A 20,154-nucleotide genomic window follows, 5' to 3' on the forward strand; every position below is an offset into this window, starting at 1 on the left:
GAAGGCATATCAATTTGTTTCTTGGAGGTTTCTCCAAGGGCAACAGTTTGTTGGTTTTAATTCTTCATATGTTATCCTTATTTATTGTGCTCAGACATTGGTGGTCTAGATATTTGATAGGATGATAGAGAGAGATCGGGGCTTCGAACTACATGATTTCCGAAGATAGTATTTCAAAGTAGTCCAAACTTATACCAATATAATGAAGTGTGTCCTTATATCCTATTCACGTTATCTATATATAATTGTGTTTTTTCTTGGTGTTTGGATACATACTCCTACATGCATAGTCATGAGTACAAGTGAAATAATGGGAGGATATAAGGAAAATGAGATATTGAGTTAAATTTTTGTCAGATATCGTTGTCCTCCCACCTAGAGGAATTTCCTCTAGCTCTGAAAGCAACCTCTCTTAAAATGTGAAGGTGAAATTACAGATGACATATCCTAGCGTGGGAATCAACATGCAAATGCTGACTCAGCAGCCGACACGATCATTGCCATGGAGAAGTAGTACATCAAAACTTAAAGGGGTCCACAGCTGTGATTTTAATTGTAGCCATTAAACCCTCCTTAAAAAAGATCCCATGGCCATTGGCAAATACATCCATCTTAACCCTCGGTCGTCCTCTCCTTTGGCCAGACGATGGTTTCCAATTGAGGGGAACTGCTATACGTGATCCAATGGCCCATGCAGGACCCCCGTGGCCAGGGTACCACCAATCTACATACTGTTGAGGTTCCTTCCGAGACAACAAAATAGGCCCCTTCGTCCCAAATTCATCATCTTCTGACCAAAATGTAGACAACATCTAGAAACTGTTCCTATAGTGGGGCGAGCTAGATGATAGAAATGAGACCTCTCTGACTGCTTCAAATGCCCAAGAAAATGCCTTAGGAGCTCTAGAGCACCTGACAGGGCACTGACACAGAGGCCGATGGCTGGGTAGCACACCAAAGTAAGAGGAGGCGAATGGGGCCCCATCCTCGCCCATCCAATTCAGGGCACTTGTGTAGAGATTACATTTTTTCTCTGTTTGGTTCTTAGAATTGATCTAAATCCATGACAAACTCTTGTTTTCAATCTTGTTCATAGAGCACCCTCATTAAGGTACATTATATTAACATACTGGTAGGGATGGTCCTTTGGTGCAACCGGTGCGATTTTAGGCCGATGTGCGTTCCGGTTCAAATTTTCAGACCGCACATCGGACGGTGTTATATTAAATCGCACTACACATTGGCCAAGGTCATGTGCAGTGCGATTGTGCCGTTTTGGTCCGGTTTTTTTCTAAGTTTTTGAACAAGAGATTAAGGGTCTGCGAGCTGCTTCGGCCGTCGGGCACTTTGGCAGTCAGGCTGAAGTTGGGTTGAACAGGTCGGGATAGACGTGTATATTCTTGAATTTTGTTTGTTTGCTCACCAAGTTCGTTTATTCTTGAATTTTGTTCGTTTGTTCTTGAATTTTGTTCGTTTGCTTGAAATTTTTGAAAAAAAGTTTTCCCCCGACAAAACAAAAGTTTCGATGCTAAAGTTCCAACAATAAATCTTTGTAAAAAAACACAGTTGCTACAAAAATGGGCCTTGTTGTCAGAATAATGTATGTGGAAACATCGAAGCATTTCACTACATTTGGTTTTAGTGAAGATAGATTGTATGCTTTCATCAGGGAACTGGGATAGTTAATTCTTCGTATTCAAGAATCTGATGAAATACAAGTTGTTTTACAAAGATTCAATATATGAATGTCTTCAGATCTTGACTTCCACAACTACTGTAAAATCCTATTGAATTTCGAAAAATCCATTGCTTGTAAGGTTTTTTGGCATTTCATTGGGTTTTGAAACGTGATGATGTGTATGTTGGGATTCCCTTCATTCTCTTATTGATGCACTTTGCAGTTTTTCTGTGACTTTTGTTTCGTATCACATTCAGCAATCCATTTGTTTTGGGAAATATTTTTCTCTTCTTTCATTACACCTCTAATTCAGTTGAGCAATGTGAGATGTGTTTTTTACACTTATTCTGCACTTTAAAATTCGAAGATGGGGATAGTGTTGAGCAGTCTTATGAATGTCTCTTTCTCTCAATTACTCCCTATTCTCTCTTACTCTGTCTCTCTCAATTACACCCTCTCTCTCAATCTGTTTCTCTCAATTACACCCTATTCTCTCTTACTTTGTTTCTCTCAATTACACCCTCTCTCTCACTCTCTCTCTCAGTTACACCCACTCTCTCATTCTGTTGCTGTCAATTACTCTCTACTCTCTCTGACTCTATTTCTCTCAATTACACCCTCGCTCTCAATCTCTTTCTCTCAATTACTCCCTATTCTCTCTCAATTTGTTTCTCTCAATTACACCCTATTCTCTCTTACTCTGATTCCCTCAATTACACACACACTCTCTCTCTCTCTGTTTCTCTCAATTACACCCTCTCTCTCAATCTCTTTCTCTCAATTACTCCCTATTCTCCTTCAATCTGTTTCTCTCAATTACACCCTATTCTCTCTTACTCTGTTTTTCTCAACGCATGAGATGCTTGTCGCAAGCATCGAAAAGAGGGATATTCTTGATGTAATGGTGGTAAATGTCTTGAAGAAGCCTTTGCTGGTTGATGAAGAGTGGCAGATGATCAAAGATTTTGCAGAGATATTGCAGCCCCTTGTGATGGCCACGTCCCTCGCTTGTCAATCCAAGTCACCAACTGCAAATGAAGCAATTGTCATCCTCAGAGCGATGATGAAACATCTTGATAGTGTCACGAGAGGAGTCTGAGAATCAACCTTGTTTCAAGTGAATACTGTTATATCATCATGTCAACAGACTTCCGTCTACAATGCTTGTGAAGCAATGAATACCAAGCTGAAAAAAATATTCAACCATCCTCAGTCGTAACCAGGCCTTCACCGTTGCTGCGCTCATTGATCCATCCATGAAGGGATGGTTAATCGACTGTGACTACCGAGACGAAGTCATCAGTTATGCACGGAATTTATTAGCTACATCCAATGTCAAAAATGATCAAACTATGACTAATTCAGCTCCCTCTGGATGTTTTCGTCCTGCTTGGAGAACGACCATTTTTTCAGCAAAGCACTTGATGAGTTGTTGCTAGATAATGATCACACCGCAACTTCTGGCTCACTGCACGAGCTAGATGCCTACATTACTTCACCTCCCATCAAGGGGACATAACCGTTACACTGGTGGAAGGTCATAGGTGAGCACTTGTATCCTGGTTTAGCTGTAATTGCGAAGGAGTTCTTATCAGTATCGGTGACAAGTGCGCCCTCTGAGAGATTTTTCTCGGCCAGTCATGCCATCATCAACTACAATCGGACAAGGCTAACAGCGGAAAGCATCGAGCTACTCATGACACTGAAGTGTTGGGGGCGATTAGAGGAGGATGTCAATGATGGTAGCAACGGAGATGACGAAGATAGCGAGGATGATCCAAAGGTTGATTATCATGATGATATATTGAAACGATGTTGGGCGTTCCGGGCGTTGAACGGCCCTGGTTGAGTGCAGATGTTGTGGTTGTAGAGTCAAACGTAGGCGAACACCCGCGCGAAGCGCGCGTAGGGTGCGCGGAGCGCACAGAGCGCGCGGAGCAGCGCGCACGGGCGCTGAGCGTGCGGAGCGCCGGCGCGCACGCGGAGTGCGGCGGAGCGCACCCGGAGCGCGCGTAGCGCGCACGGCTTGGAGCGTCGGACGGCGTCGATGACGATCGGCGGCCTGGGACGCTCTGGGTGGCGGCCTAGGACGTGGCTTGGGTGGCCTAGGCGAGGACAGCCTAGGCGTCCTGGCGGGGCTGCATGGGCGTCCTGGGCTGGGGCGGCCTTGGCGTCCCTAGCGGGAGGTCTGGGCGGCCTTGGTTGGGGTGGCCTGGGCGTCCTGGCGGGGCAACTTGGGTGGCCTCCGCTGGGGCGTTCTAGGCGGTCCGGCTGGGGCGGCCTGGGCGTCCTGGCGGGGCGGCCTGGGCGGCCTCGGCTGGGGCGGCCTGGGCGGCTTGGCTGGGTTGCCTGGGCGAGAGAGAGAGAGGGTAGGAGAGAGAGGGGAAAGAAAGAGATTAGGAGAGGGAGAGAGGATAGTGAAAGAGGAAGGAGAGGGGACGGGAGGCCGACGTCGCGAGGCGGCGGCGACGGCGGTGACGGCTAGGGTTCAGAGGGGTAGGGAGGTTGGGCAGTCCTCCGAGAAGAGTTAAACAAAACTCAATTCTTGAAATTATGACTGCCTAAGAGTTTCTTGAAAACAATGGCCTTTATATAGGCCTTGGAGATGTGCTAGTTCGCGGTTGTGGCGTGTCGGCTTTAGTGTTGACTCCGGTTGACCGTGGCGGGTTGACTTTGGTTGACTCCAGTTGACCGTGATCCATAGCAGGCGTGTTGACTCCGGTTGACCATGGTGACGCATTCGTCGATGATATGTTGGCGTCCTTGCCATCAGAAACTAAGAGTGTGTGTGTGTGAAACTAAAAGAGAGAGACAGAGAGAGTGAAACTACGAGAGAAATTGATTGAAACTAAGAGGGAAACTGATAGAGGGTGAAAATAAGAGAGAGAGAAATTGTGAGAGTGTGAAACTAAAAGAGAGAGAGTGTGAAGCTAAGAGAGATAGAGAGTGAAGCTAAGAGAGAGGAACTTAAAGAGAGAGAGAGAAAGTGAAATTAAGAGAGAGAACGTGTGTGAAACTGAGAGAAAGTGAGAGAGTGAAACTAAGAGAGAGAAGCTGTGAGAGAGTGAAAATAAGGGAGAGAGAGTGTATGAAACTAAGAGAGAGAGAAACTGAGAGACAGTGAAATTAAGTGAGAGAATGTGTGAAACTAAGAGAGAGAGTGAAACTGAGAGAAAGAGAGTGAAACTAAGAGAGAGTGAAACTAAGAGAGAGAAATCAAGAGCGAGTGAAGCTAAGAGAGGGAGTATGTCTGTGAACCTAAGAGAGGGAAACCGAGAGAGAGTGAAACTAAGAGGGAGAGTATGCATGTGAAACTGAGAGAGAGAGTGAAACTAAGGGGGAGAGCAAAACACTGAGAGAGAGAAACTGAGATTGAGAGAGTGAAACTTAGGGGAGAGAGAGAAACTAAGTTGAGAGATTGAAACTTAGGGGAGAGAGAGAAACTGAGATTGAGAGAGTGAAACTAGGTGGGGAGAGGGAGACAATGAGAGAGAGAAATAGTAGGGAGAGAGATAAGAAAGAAATAAGAGAGAGAGAGAGGGAGAGAGAAAAATAAGAGAGAGAGGGAGAGTGGGAGAGGAGAGTGGGAGAGAGACAGATAAGAGAGAGAGGAATAAGAGAGGGAGAGAGACAGATGAGAGAGGAATAAGAGAGGGAGAGATAGATAAGAGAGAGAGGGAGAGAGACAGATAAGAGAGAGAGGAATAAGAGAGGGAGAGATAGATAAGAGAGAGAGGGAGAGAAGGAGAGAGTGAGAGAGAGAGGGCGAGAGGGAAAGACGGAGAGAGGGAGAGAGGAATAAGAGAGGAGAGAGAGATAAGAGAGAGTGAGGGAGAGAGAGAGAGAGGGAGAGAGAGATAAGAGAGAGAGTGATGGAGAGAGATAAGAGAGAGTGAGGGAGAGAAGGAGAGAGGGAGAGAGAGATAAGAGAGAGAGTGATGGAGAGAGAGGGAGAGAGAAGGAGAGAGAGGAAGAGAGGGCGGGAGAGAGGAGAAAAATAAGAGGGAGAGAAAGAGAGAGAGGAGAGAGGAGAGAGGAGAGAGGAGAGAGAAGAGAGAGGAGAGAGGAGAGAGAAGAGAGGAGAGAGATGAGAGGAGAGAGGAGAGAGAGAGAGGGGGGCCGGAATAGAGACAGAAAATCCTGTTACAGAGAGTCGGCCAACCGACCGGGGCAGATAGTAGCAGATAAATAGCGCGGGAGAAGAAAGAAGAAGAAGAAGAAGAAGAAGAAGAAGAAGAAGGAAGAAGTCTGAGCTCGCGCGACAATGGAATTGGAGGTGCGCGCAGTGCCAGGGATCGAGTCCTGCTTCGTCTCCCTGCCCCTCCCCTTCCTCCACGCCCTCCAGTCCACCGCCGCCGGCCCCCTTCCTCCCGTTCTCGCCCTCGACCTTCGCTCCCCCGACGGCCGCTGCTGGAAACTCGCCTGGTCCGGCTCCGCCTCCACTTCATCCGCCATCGAGGTGCGTAATCTGCTCTCAATTCTCACCAAAATCGTCGGGAATCGATTGATTTGAGTGAGGGCAGTCTCCTCCTTATCCTTTGATTTCTATTCGGTTCGCGTTCGATTTCTAAATAGAAAGGCAGGGTAGTTCTGTCGGGAAAAACAAAGTTTTCTCTGTTGCCCGTTGCCTTCCGTCGGATGGAAAGCTTGAAACGCCGGGAGTTTGATTTCTTGGTCCCCCCAAAAATTATCGAAGATGAAAATATTTGTGATTGCTCAACTTTGCATGGATCTGTACCCGGAAAATTCTATCTAATTGTGTAAATTGGAAATTCTTGGAAGTCTGTGTTATGGCTGTGGTTTAAGAGAGCATAGGTTTATCGTGGTGAAATAGGTTTAATGCTTTGCACATGGAAGCTGCAATGAATTAAGTGGGGTAGCAGAAGCGTCACTATTTTTTTTGACAGGGGTGCTCCTTAAAGTAGGCTTACACTCGATATGCAGCTGGTAGATTTGACTTTCGAGGGCTGTCCATAGTTATTTTTTTTGAAAACAAAAAAAATATATGGACAGCCCTTGAAACATATAGGCTGTCCATATATTTGAATGGGAATTCTAACTGCATGTGCAATATCTGAACTAGAACGGTTCAGATAAATGAGCTTCCCAACCTGTTGAACTCCGAAGGAAAGGAGGAGAAAACCCCACTTACTTTACTCTTGGGGAGCCCTCATATAAGGGCAGTGAATCCAAAGGCAAATTACTTAAGCACCTGTTAGCTGAAGGATTTTTCTATTAATCTATTTGACATCCTGGAAAGGGCTTTTAAGACTATGTGAGATCCAAGCGGCACCTACGAGATCCGATATGACTATTAGAATAGGCCCATTCATGTGTAGCCCAATCTCATATTCCTTGACATACGGAATATGCTAGTAGCAGAAATCTTAATTTCTATTGAAGTTCCTTTTGTCGTTTATCTGTTCATCTACCTGTTGGTTAAGGTTTGTAAATGTAGAACCTGGCTCTGCTTGTGGCAACACCCTCATATTAAAATAAGCACCGTTTAGTACATCAAAGGGAGAGAAGAAGCAGTACACAATTTTGAAGAAAGTAAATTGGCCATTGATTTCAGTCAGCAAAAAATGAATGTATACACGACGGTATTGGGCTGGGTATCAGTGACCCAGTGCAAAAGGTCATGAACGGTAGATTAAATCAAATGCTGTAGAACGTAAGTGGTATGTGCTATGCCATAACACATCCCCGCATGCTGAAGAATGGATCCTCCATTCCCAGCTAGGACACCAGAGTCGTGTTGTTCTCTGGACTGCCCTTTCTCAAGAGAGCAGCGAGTTGCTGTTTAGTGTCGATGTAGGCAGTCTCAATAGTCTCCGTGTCTAGCTGCTCGTTGATAAAATGGTGCTTGAACTCTGTGCGCGATGTCATAACAATAACTTATAACTGATATACGATATGAATAATTGTCTTGCAAGATGAATATTTTGGTCAAGATATATCATTGAAATAAGTCTCTCTTTAACTTATTCCAGGTATCAAGACATTTTGCAGAATGTATTGACTTGTTGGATCGCACCAAGGTTCATGTTAAAGTAGTCTCCAACCTTCCCAGAGCAGTAATGGTCAATATAGAGCCTAATGATGAAAATGACTGGGAAATATTGGAACTCAATTCAGAACTCGCTGAGGAGGCTATCCTCAAGCAGGTAAGTTCCTTTTGCTTCTTAATTATTGGCGAAGTTGGGAGAATATTCTGTAGGCACTGATATTTTGTCTGTTAATTTTTATGTAACTTAGTTAATTGATGCAATTACCACGTAACTTCCTCCAAAAAATTTTCTAAAATTTGTCGCCACATGTTTAGTGATTCTTGTTAGTGTTTTGCCATTGCTGTCAGACCTTGAAAAAAGCCGTCGTCAGAACTTTTCTTTCTGCAATTTTTTATTTTTGATCCTTTCGATAGCATGCCTGGGAAAACGGTGTATACAAGCCCGGCACCCCTGCTTAAGGGTGCTGTAAGGTAGGTATCTTCCAGTTGAACTAAATGACTTCTTCCTCTCTCTCTCATTTCAGTTTTCTACGCTGCTTCTGTCAGCATCTCTCTAATAGGATCCTATACAACCAAGGGTATCTTTAGCATTTTAACTCCTCACCATTTTTGGATAGATTGCTTCCTTTCTCTATAAATATGTGTAGCCCTCCCTTTAGGAGGGCACTCAAGAATTAAGGTAAGACCAGCCTCTTGGGTCAGTGTCTCAATCCTCTCTGTCTCGGTCCCATCTCCTTGACCATCCAGCGATCTCCTACCCTTGTGATCGTCTCACTAGGTCTTCAGCTGGCTCCCCTCTAATCCGATTCCCAACCCCTGCCGGACGGTTCTCTTCTAGTCTTCGACAATCCCTGTCCCCTCATTCGCCAACCCCTCGCAGCGTCTTCAGGCAACTTGCCTTGGTCAATCCCAGCCTCCTCTGTTCCACCCCTCTGATCATTCCTGTTCTACTCTCAGACCCTGGGAACATCTACCCCACATCTCCTCTATTTCCCTTCTCGATAGAAGCCTACATCAAGGTTCATATCAATGTTATCAGTGGCAAGAGGCCAATGGGATACATGTATTTGTAGATAAAGGTTCTGATACTATTGATGCAAACCTTTATGTAGGCTTTTAGTTGTCAAATTATTTTCGTCTCTCTTTTCTCCATTTCTATCTGTTATTCCTCCAATACCTCTGACATGAGGAATCAAGAAATCAAGTATCAAAATCTGTGAAAATCCTGCTGTCTAACTGCCATAGTTCTGCCTGACCCAACGTGGGGAATCTCGTCCATAACTCTGGCCAAACCTCCTTCAAAACTGGTGGGAAGACCCCCAGCACTTCAGCCATGAGGCATCCCATGAGGAGATTCATATGTGCTTTGGCCTCTCCCGACGCTGTATGACCCCCAGCACTGCACCCTTGAGGCACCCGAAGAGGAGATTCATGTGTGCTTCGGCCTCTCCTTCCGTTGTATTATACCCAGCACTTCACCCTTGAGGCACCCGTAAGGAGATTCATATGTGCTTCGGCCTCTCTCCGCTGTATGACCCCCTTCACTTCACCTTGAGGTATCCCCTGAGGAGATTCATATGTGCTTTGGCCTCTCCCTCGGCTGTATGACCCCAGCACTTCACCCTTGAGGCACCCCGCGAGGAGATTCATATGTGCTTCAACCTCTCCCTCCGTCGTATGACCCCCCCACCACTTCACTCTTGAGGCACCCATGCTTGCATATCCAGCAAACTGGGGGGTTCCCGGCATACACTTGCATAGATCCCCGTCACTAAGCAGCGGAATCAGATCCTCTCCATTTCTCATCTTGTCTTTGTCTGACCCTTCAGTTCCTTCAGATTTGACCTTATTTGATGTGGCCCCACAGTCACCAAACACTCCTAATCTACCTAGCCCATCAACCTAGGGATTTCACCTGCACATTCCCCTGGGTGGTTACTTGACTCTGCCTTCCCTGGTCCACTCCACTGCCTATCCTGCGGGACCCCCTTCCATTTACGACCACCCCGCATGGTTTCATAGGTTCTATTTTCAACTGGTGCATGTGCTCCATGTCAGGCCCTCCACCGCTCAACTCCACCCACTGATCCAGTTCTTGCCTGCAATGGTTTTGATGGCCGTCACCCCCACCAGCTGGTAGTCCTTGTCATCACCCATTCTGCTACCCCTCCAGAGAGGGTTTTGTCTTCCCTGCATTCACCACATGACCTTGACGGCAATGATGGTTGCTGTATCTTCCATTTCTGTCATAGCCTCTTCTACCGTCACCCTAAGGTGATGGACTGGCATCATCACCCGTGGGCCCATACACGCCAGACTTCAATTCAAGTTGAGATTCCTCAACTGATTGACGTAAAAATGCTAGATGGCTACAAACCTCCTCCCAGGCAATGATCTCTCCTCCTTTCGATCATGGAAGGAGCTGTAGAAGAAAATGTACTGGGGCAATCTCTACAGAAGAGAATATATTATTGACCAATGATCAGTGCAGATGGCCTCCCATCCATTCTTCGTCCCCCGCTTTTCCTCAGACAGAAATCCCATTGTCCGCCAAAACTTGCTCCTCCTGTTAAGCTTTTGCTGCCCTCTCTGCGGTGACCACTGGCCACTGGCTCCGTCCCACATTGCCAAAGATTTCGACAGACTTAGAGCACATTTGCTGTGACCGGATCTTCCCATTGCCATCACCCTAGATTTTACTGGCTCCTATCTCTTTTCTCCTTTGACTGCCTTAGATTCCATGTGGCACTGTCATTGGCCTAGGTTCTGGCGGCCCTATATTCCGCTGTCTCCAGATCACGTCATTGCGGTCACAATCACTATCCTTTGAAAACTCTCACTCTCCATAATAGATCTCTACTAGTTCTTATGGCATTGGGTTGACATCTGATCTCGGGTGATCTTCCGTTTCCGGTTTAAAAAAAGTTTGGGGGATCCTATTGCATAGATTGAATTCTGTCTCATGTTAAGGACATTATATTCACTGAGTTTGATCTTTTAGCTCTTTTAAAGTCAATAGATGAAAAAGGTTTTCACCCCTTTCTCAGATTATTAATTGTTTTTCACATTTGAAGAAAAACTTAGAATGATACCATTCTATCAGATAAAATATTTCAATCATTGAGATGGCTGATTGAAATTTCTTCTGATCTATTTTTCTATGCTGAACCAACTTAAACTGTAATCTTTTGAAGTGTCTGCATTGGGTAAGAAACTCATATATTTTTTATGGCTTTGATGTAATTTATCTTGATATTAACCTTGCAGGTAGGTATACTTCATGAAGGGTTAAGATTCCCGCTATGGCTGCAGGGCCACACTGTCGTGCAATTCCGAGTCACTTCTGTGTCTCCTGAGAAATCGGTAGGTAAGGCTTATGCACTGTGTGCTTATAGATTAACTACTGCAACAATCATTCTTTTGTGTCATGATTCTTTGTCATGTACTCTTTCTGTTGTTTTGTTGAAAAAGAATCAGATATAAACTAAAAATTATTTGCTTCTCTTTTCTCTTCATAACCGTAATCATGTTTTTTGAGAACATCTTGAGTAAAATCCTGGGATCTAGGCTCTCTCATTATTATTTTGAAGTTGAGGCTTAAGTTGAGATAAATCACATTGGCTGTTTATTCCATTATTTAACCGTCAACATGTATATTTTTTCTAATCAATCACGTCATGACAGAAATTTCTATTTACAATGGGTTTAGGTACTGTCTGGGCTTCTGCATTTCTATCAGATAGAAAATTTTGAATCATCTAGGTTCCCGATAACCATAATGCAACCTCTCATTGTTGATTCACCATAGCTAGGGATTTGTACATAAATGAAGAATTCTTTCTAAACATCATTCAAGGTCTTGAATAGTTTTTGTGTGTTGTGGGACGTGTTCCAGTGCAACTGGTGCCGGGTACTGAAATTGCAGTAGCTCCAAAAAGGCGCAGGAAAAGCCTCGACTCATTTCAAGGCATCAGCAAATCTTCTCATATAAAGGAGCAAACGAGGTCTGGAGGCTTTCTGCGTGTTCAGCGCCAGGAAAAAGGGATTTCTCACAAGTTCACATTTAAAGATTTTGAGCTGAATGTTGCTCTTACCTGCGTTGCTTTCATTAATCCAGAAACAGCAAGAAACTTATCGTTTGAAAATCTTCAAGTAGCTAAAGTATTCCCAAGATTGTTGCTTAATGAGAGAACACATAATGACAAAGGTAGTAAGCCAAGAAGGGATACTAATTCTGCTGGAGAAGGTATCTTGGAAGCTCCACCAGGTGATAATGATTCTGGTTCTTCTAGTGTGACACTGCATCTTCTATTTTCATCATCTGTATCCAAAGGCCATCTGATGCTTCCAGAGTTAGTTCGCCTTTATCTAAAAGCAGACGTCTGTTCATGTAAGTTAATTCCTATTCACTGTGAAAAAAATTCAAATTCTCTTTCCTATTGGTAACTCTTCAGTTGGTTGCTTAAGGACATCTCGAAACTCCTCATTTATAATCCACGGACAATATTTTATGTTCTCGTAAATGTTCGTTTGCCCTTTGTCTTTTTCCTAATAGTTCTCCTTTTGAGCCTAACTATCTATTAGTGCACCTCCAGAATTCTTGCACTCATTGGTATGTTGACCCTTTTCTATATAGGGGTGCGTGTCAGTGGACGCGCTGGTCATCTAAGGAAAGACGTTCCTTTCATGACACTCTCTCCATGCCGTTTCAAGTTTTCTGGTAGGAACAAGGCTGCTGAGAATGATTCTGCCATCATGCCAGAAAAGTATAAAAGTTCTACTACTGTTGTTTCACCACTAAATTCAGGCACTGCAGACTGGTCAATCCATGAAGAGTTAATGAGTTATGTTTGTCATGAATGCTATAAGAGAAGTTCTCAGACGCCAGCTTCAAAACTGGAGGAAATTAAATGTCTCATATGGTTATGGCTTGTTGGACAGTTGAAGGCAATGATAGCCTATGATGGTGGTAGGAGCATCAACTCTCTCTTTCTGTCTAGTGAAACATTATTTCATTTTGATTTGGCTGGTAGTGATTCTGCTGAAAGAAGATATTCATCGCCGGAAACTGTTTCTCCTGGCGGTATTATAAAGGGAATGTCACGCGGTGAACTCCTTTTTCTGCTCAAATCTGAGTCTCTTTCTGGTGGCTTTCAAGAGCTTGTCGAGTTCTCCCTTAGTTCTGCTACATGTGATAGTACAACCCATCAAGACTTGCAGCCTGCACTTGATAAACTGGAATTTGGCGAACCTGTTTCCCTCAGTGCTATTTGGGTACCTCCTTCAGCCAGAAATTTTGCATGCACCATTTCCTCCTTGAGCTGGATGGAGAAGGCTATCTCACTTTCAATTGATCGTAAGCATTTACTCTGGTTTTCTATCTCCAACTGTATGTACGTACAATTTACTTAATGTTGATATATCTTTAAGTTCATATCTCTTTGATGCTTGAGCAGGATTGAGTGTTCTGTTGGCTGTATCATCTCAGAGATTATTGGACAAATTTCGTCTTCCACTCCCAGGGCATGTTCTTATTCATGGGCCTTCAGTAAGTATCTGAATTATGATTGCTTTTTCTGATTGAGACCTTTTATGTTTGAATAATTTTAGAGTTTAAATGAGATCTTTGGATTTTGAGGTCGGTGCTTATTCAACCTTGAGTTTTTTTTGGGACTGGAATTTGCTTGAAAGAGAAACATGGTTAACTGAATTACTTTAAACATACATAATGTTTCCTGATATTTTCCTCATTAAATTTAGTTTTTTTGTGAAGAAAAGTAACTTCAACTTTTATAAAGCTAGTAGAACTTTTGCTTCTTGGAGAGCTTCGTCAATGCCACTAGTTTGATTGAAATTGCGCTTTTTTCTGGTGACATTTCCACAATCATGCTTGTGAAGAGGATGCCAATTAAGGGCTTAACTTAGTATTGAGACTTGTACCTGTTCTTTTTCTCGATCTATGTGGTTATAAATGATTTTTGTCACTCTGATATACAAGATATCATCAGTTCATAAAGGCGAACATGAGAGGCTCCTCAGTGATATGAAAGTTCTGTTTTTGTATAATATGAATCTTTTTGGGTTTTTTTGAGAAAAGAGGGAAGATCATTCAAGATTGGTAATCAACCCGAAGTAATATATATGAATGTGAAATATATGAAATATCAGATTTGTTCTCTTCCCACCCTTCACTCCCACCTAAACCATTATGAAATAAATCTCTCCACATTTTGTAGGGACGATTTCTGTCAAGACAGCCCTTCCTGTAAATACAACCTCATTGTATTTACACCAATGTAGTATCAATGAATTATTTCTGTCAAGAGAGGAAGGAAGAAGATAATGACATAACTCAATAGAGTACATGGCTGGGTATACATATACCCTAGGAGAGAGAGAATGATAAGAGGGCTAATGGGCTTATAGAATAGGGCCCATTAGCCCATAAGGCTGACTATCTCACTAACAATTTCCAATAGAAATCCAAGAATTCACGTATATCCACCCAATGCGAGTCTGAACTCAGTGTGGAAGAAAGGATAGAGAATTAAAATGGAGTCAGACGATCGGACGGCTCCTTCCTCTTTGTCGTTGCTCCCTCTCCAGATTGGCGGCGTCGATCCGCTCCTCTGGCCCTCCGGCTGCGTAGCCGGTGCTGGCCTGTGTTCTAGAAAATAACACAATACCTCTCCCACTCATGACTCCCTTCTTATTTATATGGCTGGGTTCTTGGTCAGGTCGCCTGGTCAACTGTTCGTTAACCGGCTCGCTTTTGCCTTCTTTGGTACTTTCTCGAAAAGTACATATCACAGTATAACCATATTGACCATAACACTGTGACAAGTCTTCCCCACTCCATACACCCCTAGAACGTGCCTTCCCGGATAGAGCCCCATCAGACCTCATCAGAATGCACATCCACCCTGGTGAGATTTTGTGATTCTCCTGTTGCCTGAGCGAACAAACACTCAAAGAAAGGGTGAGGAGTAGTCTTCCTCGCCCTTTGTATACATAGAGCAATTGTCGGGGTGTCTGGGAACATTTTCTTTCAGAAGACTCATGTCGTGTTTTTTTTTATGAAAGATAGGGAAGATGACACAAAATCAGTGACCCTCCCAATGCAATTTGGCACCTTAAGAGCAGCCATCTAAAAATATGGACCTTTAAGGAACCTTTTATTTCCATAGAAGTCTGCTGGTGAGAATGATTGATTCTTCCCATGGGGATGCTCCTGTCCCTTGAGTCTCCTGCCACCGGGTCCTTTGTCACTTTTCCAGTCATTCCTCTTGCGGGCACTCAAATTAATGGTACCCAATGACTCTGCATCTGCATCAAATCACTGGCTTCCTTTTACACCAGGGCACATTCCCTTGCGCTATAAATCTGAAGCCTATGCTTTTACCCTCAATGTAGATTCAGGCCTCGTTTCCTTGGTTAGGATTTATTGCTCGATGGGGTCTCACTGTCACCCAGGTCTCCTCATCCGCTTTAACTGCAGTCCTTTGTATTTCACTTCCACCGCCGTCTGCACCCCTCTACAGCCCTCTGCCTTTTATGTCCCTCAAACTCTCAGAGTTTCTGCTGTATGCCGCCCGTCATCCCCATACCTCTCGGCATTGCCTCTGACCTTCGTTCACAAACCTCTGTCTGCTGTCCAAGTATCTCACCGACTCTCGAAGCATCATAAATTGTGTTGTCTGCCTTTAGACTCCGTCTATGCTCGGCTGGCCGCCTACGGCGGTCTGCCCTCCACTGTCAGATTCCATCAGACAGTCTCTGTCAGACTCTTAGAGCTTTTCGAGCATCCGCCGATCTGATGTCGGCTTACCACTGTCCTATCCTCCAAACCTCTGTCATCACTCTCCCTCTGCCTCCACAATCTTTTAACCGCCATCTGCCGACTCTCTCTGCAGTCTGACATTTGTCCTAGCTGTGATTCCACTGCCATTCCCCTCCCCTGTCCACCGTCAGATATTTGGAATGTCTGAGCATCTGCCATGTGCCCTCTCTGTCGTCCGCTGACAGATCACCATCTCCAACCACTGTCCCCGAGCATCCTTTATGATCACCTTCACCATGTGCCCTTTCTGTCTTCCCTCTCCTCACAGTCGCTTAGTCTCTGGCTCCACAATAGGAACCCTCTCTGGTGCCATCTGCCTACTCCCAGCTGTTGTCTGCCACTAGATGTTTGGAGTGTCTGAGCTTCCGCCGTCTGAGCACCCTCCACCATCCTGGCTCTTTATCGTTTAAATATTCATAATCTATTACCTAGTATTGCGATAAATCATAGCTCGTTAAATCGTTTAGAACTTAGTGCTCACACGAACATCAAACCTAGAAATAAAAAAAATATATATTGTCACAAAACAGTGTCTAATAAAGTGAGAAACAACTTATGGTATCTAGTGGATGTATGCATTGAGTTGTCAAGCCTGACGCCAGGCTGATGCCAAGGCTCATCTGTCAGAACTAATGTGGGGTTGTGAAAAACAAATCACTCAATAATGGAACAAACGAAAGTAGACTGACACAGGGGCTTTTAGCTTTTCACTTATGACTTATCCAAGTAAGCGTAGTAGTCGAAAAAATATTTACAAAATTTACTAGCTAAGGTTAAAATTTAAAATTAAAAAAACTGAAACTTCAAAAGAGTTATCCAGCTTCCTTAAGCTATAATCAAACAAATACCGTAGGCGTCCAGAATATTCAACCTCCCTTCTTACTGCATGGCGTTTTCTCCTGAAGAGAGACCTTAACTCTCTTTTATATTGATGCCTACACAGGGTACGGACGTTCTCTTCTACTCATGGGTTTATTTCCAGTTACTCCTGAAAAAAATACTGATGTTGATTTAAATGTTAGCTAAATTGTCTTTTGAATCGACCCATTTTCATCAGATAAATTTGATGTCGAGTATACTTAGCAACCATTTATTTGGAGTCTGTGTATTTTTTTCAGGACCTTGATATGATTTCTCTGCTGTCCTTTCTCGTAAAAGAATCACATGGGCACTTGTTCCTATTTATTTCATTTGCATGTAATTTGACTCTTAATTATATTATTGTGTTACTTGATATTTCACTTGTAGCTGTTTGCAACAATCTCTTTTTATCTTGTCAGGGCTCCGGGAAGACATCATTGGTCACAGCTATTGCGAATTACTTTGAGAAACATGAGGAAATCCTAGCCCACATGTATGAAAAGATCTATTATTTTATCTTTCTCAGTTGTAGTATCTTCATCATGATATGGATCCACCTTTGATTCAGGATTCTCTCTTCGAAATGAATTGCAATTATTATGTAAATTCATGCCCATCTTTCATATGCTCAGCCTTCTGGAAATATCGTCTCCTTTCATCATTAAGGAGGGACGTGATGACTCATCATTCTTCTTATTCTACTGTTTCTGGACATCTTTCAATGATGTCATTTGATGTATTTCAGAAAGTGTTTATCTACTTCCGTCTTTTGAAAAGAAGCTTATTATGCAGAACGCATGACTCATAATAAAATTTGAGTTTAGAGTAAGTTAAAGTAAGAGGAAGGCACAGAAAATACACAACGTTGGCTGAGTTTCCCCATCATTACAGGAAGGACAAATCTGGTATAGACAGAGTTGAGGTTTGATAAATTCTATTATAAGAAATATCAGAGGAGGGGATCCAGATCTGGTCAACGGACTGTTGACCAGACCAAATGACTAAAGAGTGGAAGAGTATCATCGTCTCGACCATATAAATAAGGAGCGATCCACTCAGGTAAGGGCACTGACATTTCTTGAAAAGGACGTCTTGGCGGTTGGGGCCGAGGAACCAGGAGCTGCGGGACGGGAGTTCGTCTGCTGCATGAGGGGAGGAGTCCGACCAGGAGGAAGGACCGCCCAGGAGATCAAGGAGGAGCTGCTGCCAGGAGGGAGGAGACGTCGCAATCTTAGTCAATTTCCATCGACTATCATCTACATTGTCAATTCTTGGGATTTCTTGAACTACTATACTACCAAATTTACCATTGGTACAAGAGAGAGTAACAAGGTTTCACTGAAAATCAGAAATATGATTTTTTGTGCTTATGATGCCTGTTTCAGTAAAATACACTTCTGCTTTTCTCTGTTTCTCTGATTACATAGTTGATGATAATTTTTATTTTGCTCAGGCTGCGGACACCATGAGGTTTTTTATTTGGGCATTTATCATGGGCATTTAAATAATCATTTCTTTTCTTAATATATATATTTATATATATAATCATTTACTCTAGGTGTCCAAGTGTACGGGTATTTAATTTCTAGAGTTTGACTTTCTGAAACTTTTTGCTGCAGAATATACATAAGTTGCTCCAAGCTTTCTTTGGAGAAGGATCAGACAATTCGGCATTCACTCAGTGCTCGCATATCTGAGGCATTTTCTCATGCACCATCATTGATTATATTTGATGATCTAGACTATATTTTTTCCTCCACCGAGCTTGAGGGGTCTCAGTCATCAAATACAGCTATTCCTCTCATAGAATTTTTGACAGACATAATGGATGAATACGCGGTATCTAAGTGAACTTCACCTTACGATCCATTCTCCCTATGATGGGAATATCCTTTTTACCTTTTCGTTTGATTAATGTGTCATTTGTATCATACCAGGAAAAAGGTCAAAGTTCTTGCAGTTTGGGTCCTATCGCTTTTATGGGTTCTGCACAATCAGTTGCTAAGCTACCACAGTCCCTTTGTTCCTCAGGTTGTATTTTTGTTCAGATAAATGAAAAAAACTTTCATCAATTTTCCTTTGTAACATTTTTTATTGTTATGGTCTTTAAGAGTGGGTAGGGCCATTATAGCAATTTAGTCTTGTGATTCTTTAGGCTTGTAAATTCTTGAGAGAGATGAGGAAATGATGAGAAGAAGAGGAGAGGAACACCAGAAAATAGGGCACAAAAAGGTTGGAATCTCCATTACTAATCCTTTGCCCTTTTTATACAAATATGCACTGAGGAGAGAGAGAAAAACAGTCCCTCCAATGGTCATATTTTTGAAAAATATGACCGTTGGGACCTATCACATCCAGCTGCCCTTTTTTGCAACTGGATGTCCAACGACTAGTTTTCCAGCCGTTGGAGTCTGGGCCTGATGTAAATCAGGCCCAGTATATATTAGGTCCTTAGTGGACCTAATATATGGCCCTAATGGGCCCCTCACTATTGGGCCCTTAATGGGCCCTTAGTGGCTTTAATGGGCCCTTAACGGGCCCTTATTTAGATTGATTTTAGTTAAGTTTTTTATTCATTTTCCTAGGGTTATTCTATTACATGTACATGGCCTTTGGCCCATAAGTCAGTCCAATCTGCCCTAAATGGGCCGTGATGATCTAACAAACACCCCTCCTCAAGTTGGGTATAGATGTTGATCATGCCCAACTTGGACACCAATGCCTGAAACTGTGGGCCTGGGATGCCCTTCGTGAAGATGTCCGCAGCTTGCTCCAAAGTGGGGACGTATTGCGGAATGATGAATCCTTCATCGATGCTCTGCTTGATGTAATGTCTCGCCACCCGTGCATGCTTTGTACGTTCATGTTGAACTGGATTCCTGGCCATTGCAATGGCCGACTTGCTGTCTGAATGCAAGATCATCCCTTTGCCGTTATATAGATGAAGATCCTTTAAAATACCTTTAAGCCACATGCCTTCACAGACTCCCTTCTTCAAGGCACGGAGCTCAGCTTCAGCACTTGAGAGGGAGACTTCCTTCTGCTTCTTACTGCGCCAAGTGACGAGATTACCGCCAAGGAAGCTACAGTATCCAGACGTCGATCGACTGTCCTCAAAGGAACCTGCATAATCAGAGTCAGTATAAAGAATTACACTAGGCTCACCTCCTGTCCTGAAAAACAGCCCTTGTCCGATGGAACCCTTCAGATATGCAAGAACTCGATCAGCTGCTCCTTGATGAGACTCTCGTGGGTCGTTCATGAATTGGCTTAGAGAGTTCACAGCAAACGCTATGTCTGGTCTTGTATGGTTGAGATAGAGGAGCTTGCCTATGAGTCTCTGAAATGAGGTCTTGTCCACTGGGGCATCCTTTTCGTGTTGTTCTGCCTTCAATTTCACATTTGTGTCTACTGGAGTAGCGGCTGGACGGCAGTCCAGTTTCCCGGTTTCCTTCAATAAATCGAGAATGTACTTATGCTGAGAAAGTACAATTCCAGATCTTGAATATGCAACTTCAATCCCTAGGAAGTAGGTTAGAAGACCAAGAGCTTTGATATCAAATGATGAAGAAAGATGTCTTTCAAGATTCTGAATTTCTTCATTGTCGTTTCCAGTGATGATGATGTCATCTACGTATACTATTAGGATTGCCACCTTACCTTCCTTACCATGCTTTATAAAAAGGGTATGATCACCCTCACTTTGAAAGTATCCGCTGCCAACATTGCTTTAGAAAACTTGCCGAACCAGGCCCTGGGGGACTG

The 20,154-nt window shown here is 43.5% G+C and overlaps 1 protein-coding gene across 3 annotated transcripts in view; it reads left to right on the top strand.

Moving 5' to 3' along the window:
* The first annotated feature begins 5,783 nt into the window (after positions 1-5,783).
* The window catches only part of PEX1 (peroxisome 1), a 35,108-nt gene continuing 20,737 nt past the window's right edge, over positions 5,784-20,154 (top strand). For 2 of the 3 annotated variants that reach the window (XR_013580899.1, XM_078572598.1), the window contains exons 1-9: positions 5,792-6,137; positions 7,672-7,845; positions 10,956-11,055; positions 11,584-12,078; positions 12,325-13,044; positions 13,145-13,236; positions 16,809-16,882; positions 18,009-18,228; positions 18,327-18,420. Coding sequence is in view for 1 of the 3 variants with exons in the window: in XM_078572598.1 (XP_078428724.1) it covers positions 5,943-6,137; positions 7,672-7,845; positions 10,956-11,055; positions 11,584-12,078; positions 12,325-13,044; positions 13,145-13,236; positions 16,809-16,882; positions 18,009-18,228; positions 18,327-18,420 (2,164 nt within the window). In the remaining 2 variants the exon portion in view is untranslated. Of the gene's footprint in view, positions 6,138-7,671; positions 7,846-10,955; positions 11,056-11,583; positions 12,079-12,324; positions 13,045-13,144; positions 13,237-16,808; positions 16,883-18,008; positions 18,229-18,326; positions 18,421-20,154 lie in introns of all 3 variants that reach the window. The other variant, XR_013580900.1, reaches the window with a different exon arrangement.

This window comes from Wolffia australiana, chromosome 3, assembly GCF_029677425.1.
Source record: "Wolffia australiana isolate 7733 chromosome 3, ASM2967742v1".
NCBI classification, from domain to species: domain Eukaryota; kingdom Viridiplantae; phylum Streptophyta; class Magnoliopsida; order Alismatales; family Araceae; genus Wolffia; species Wolffia australiana.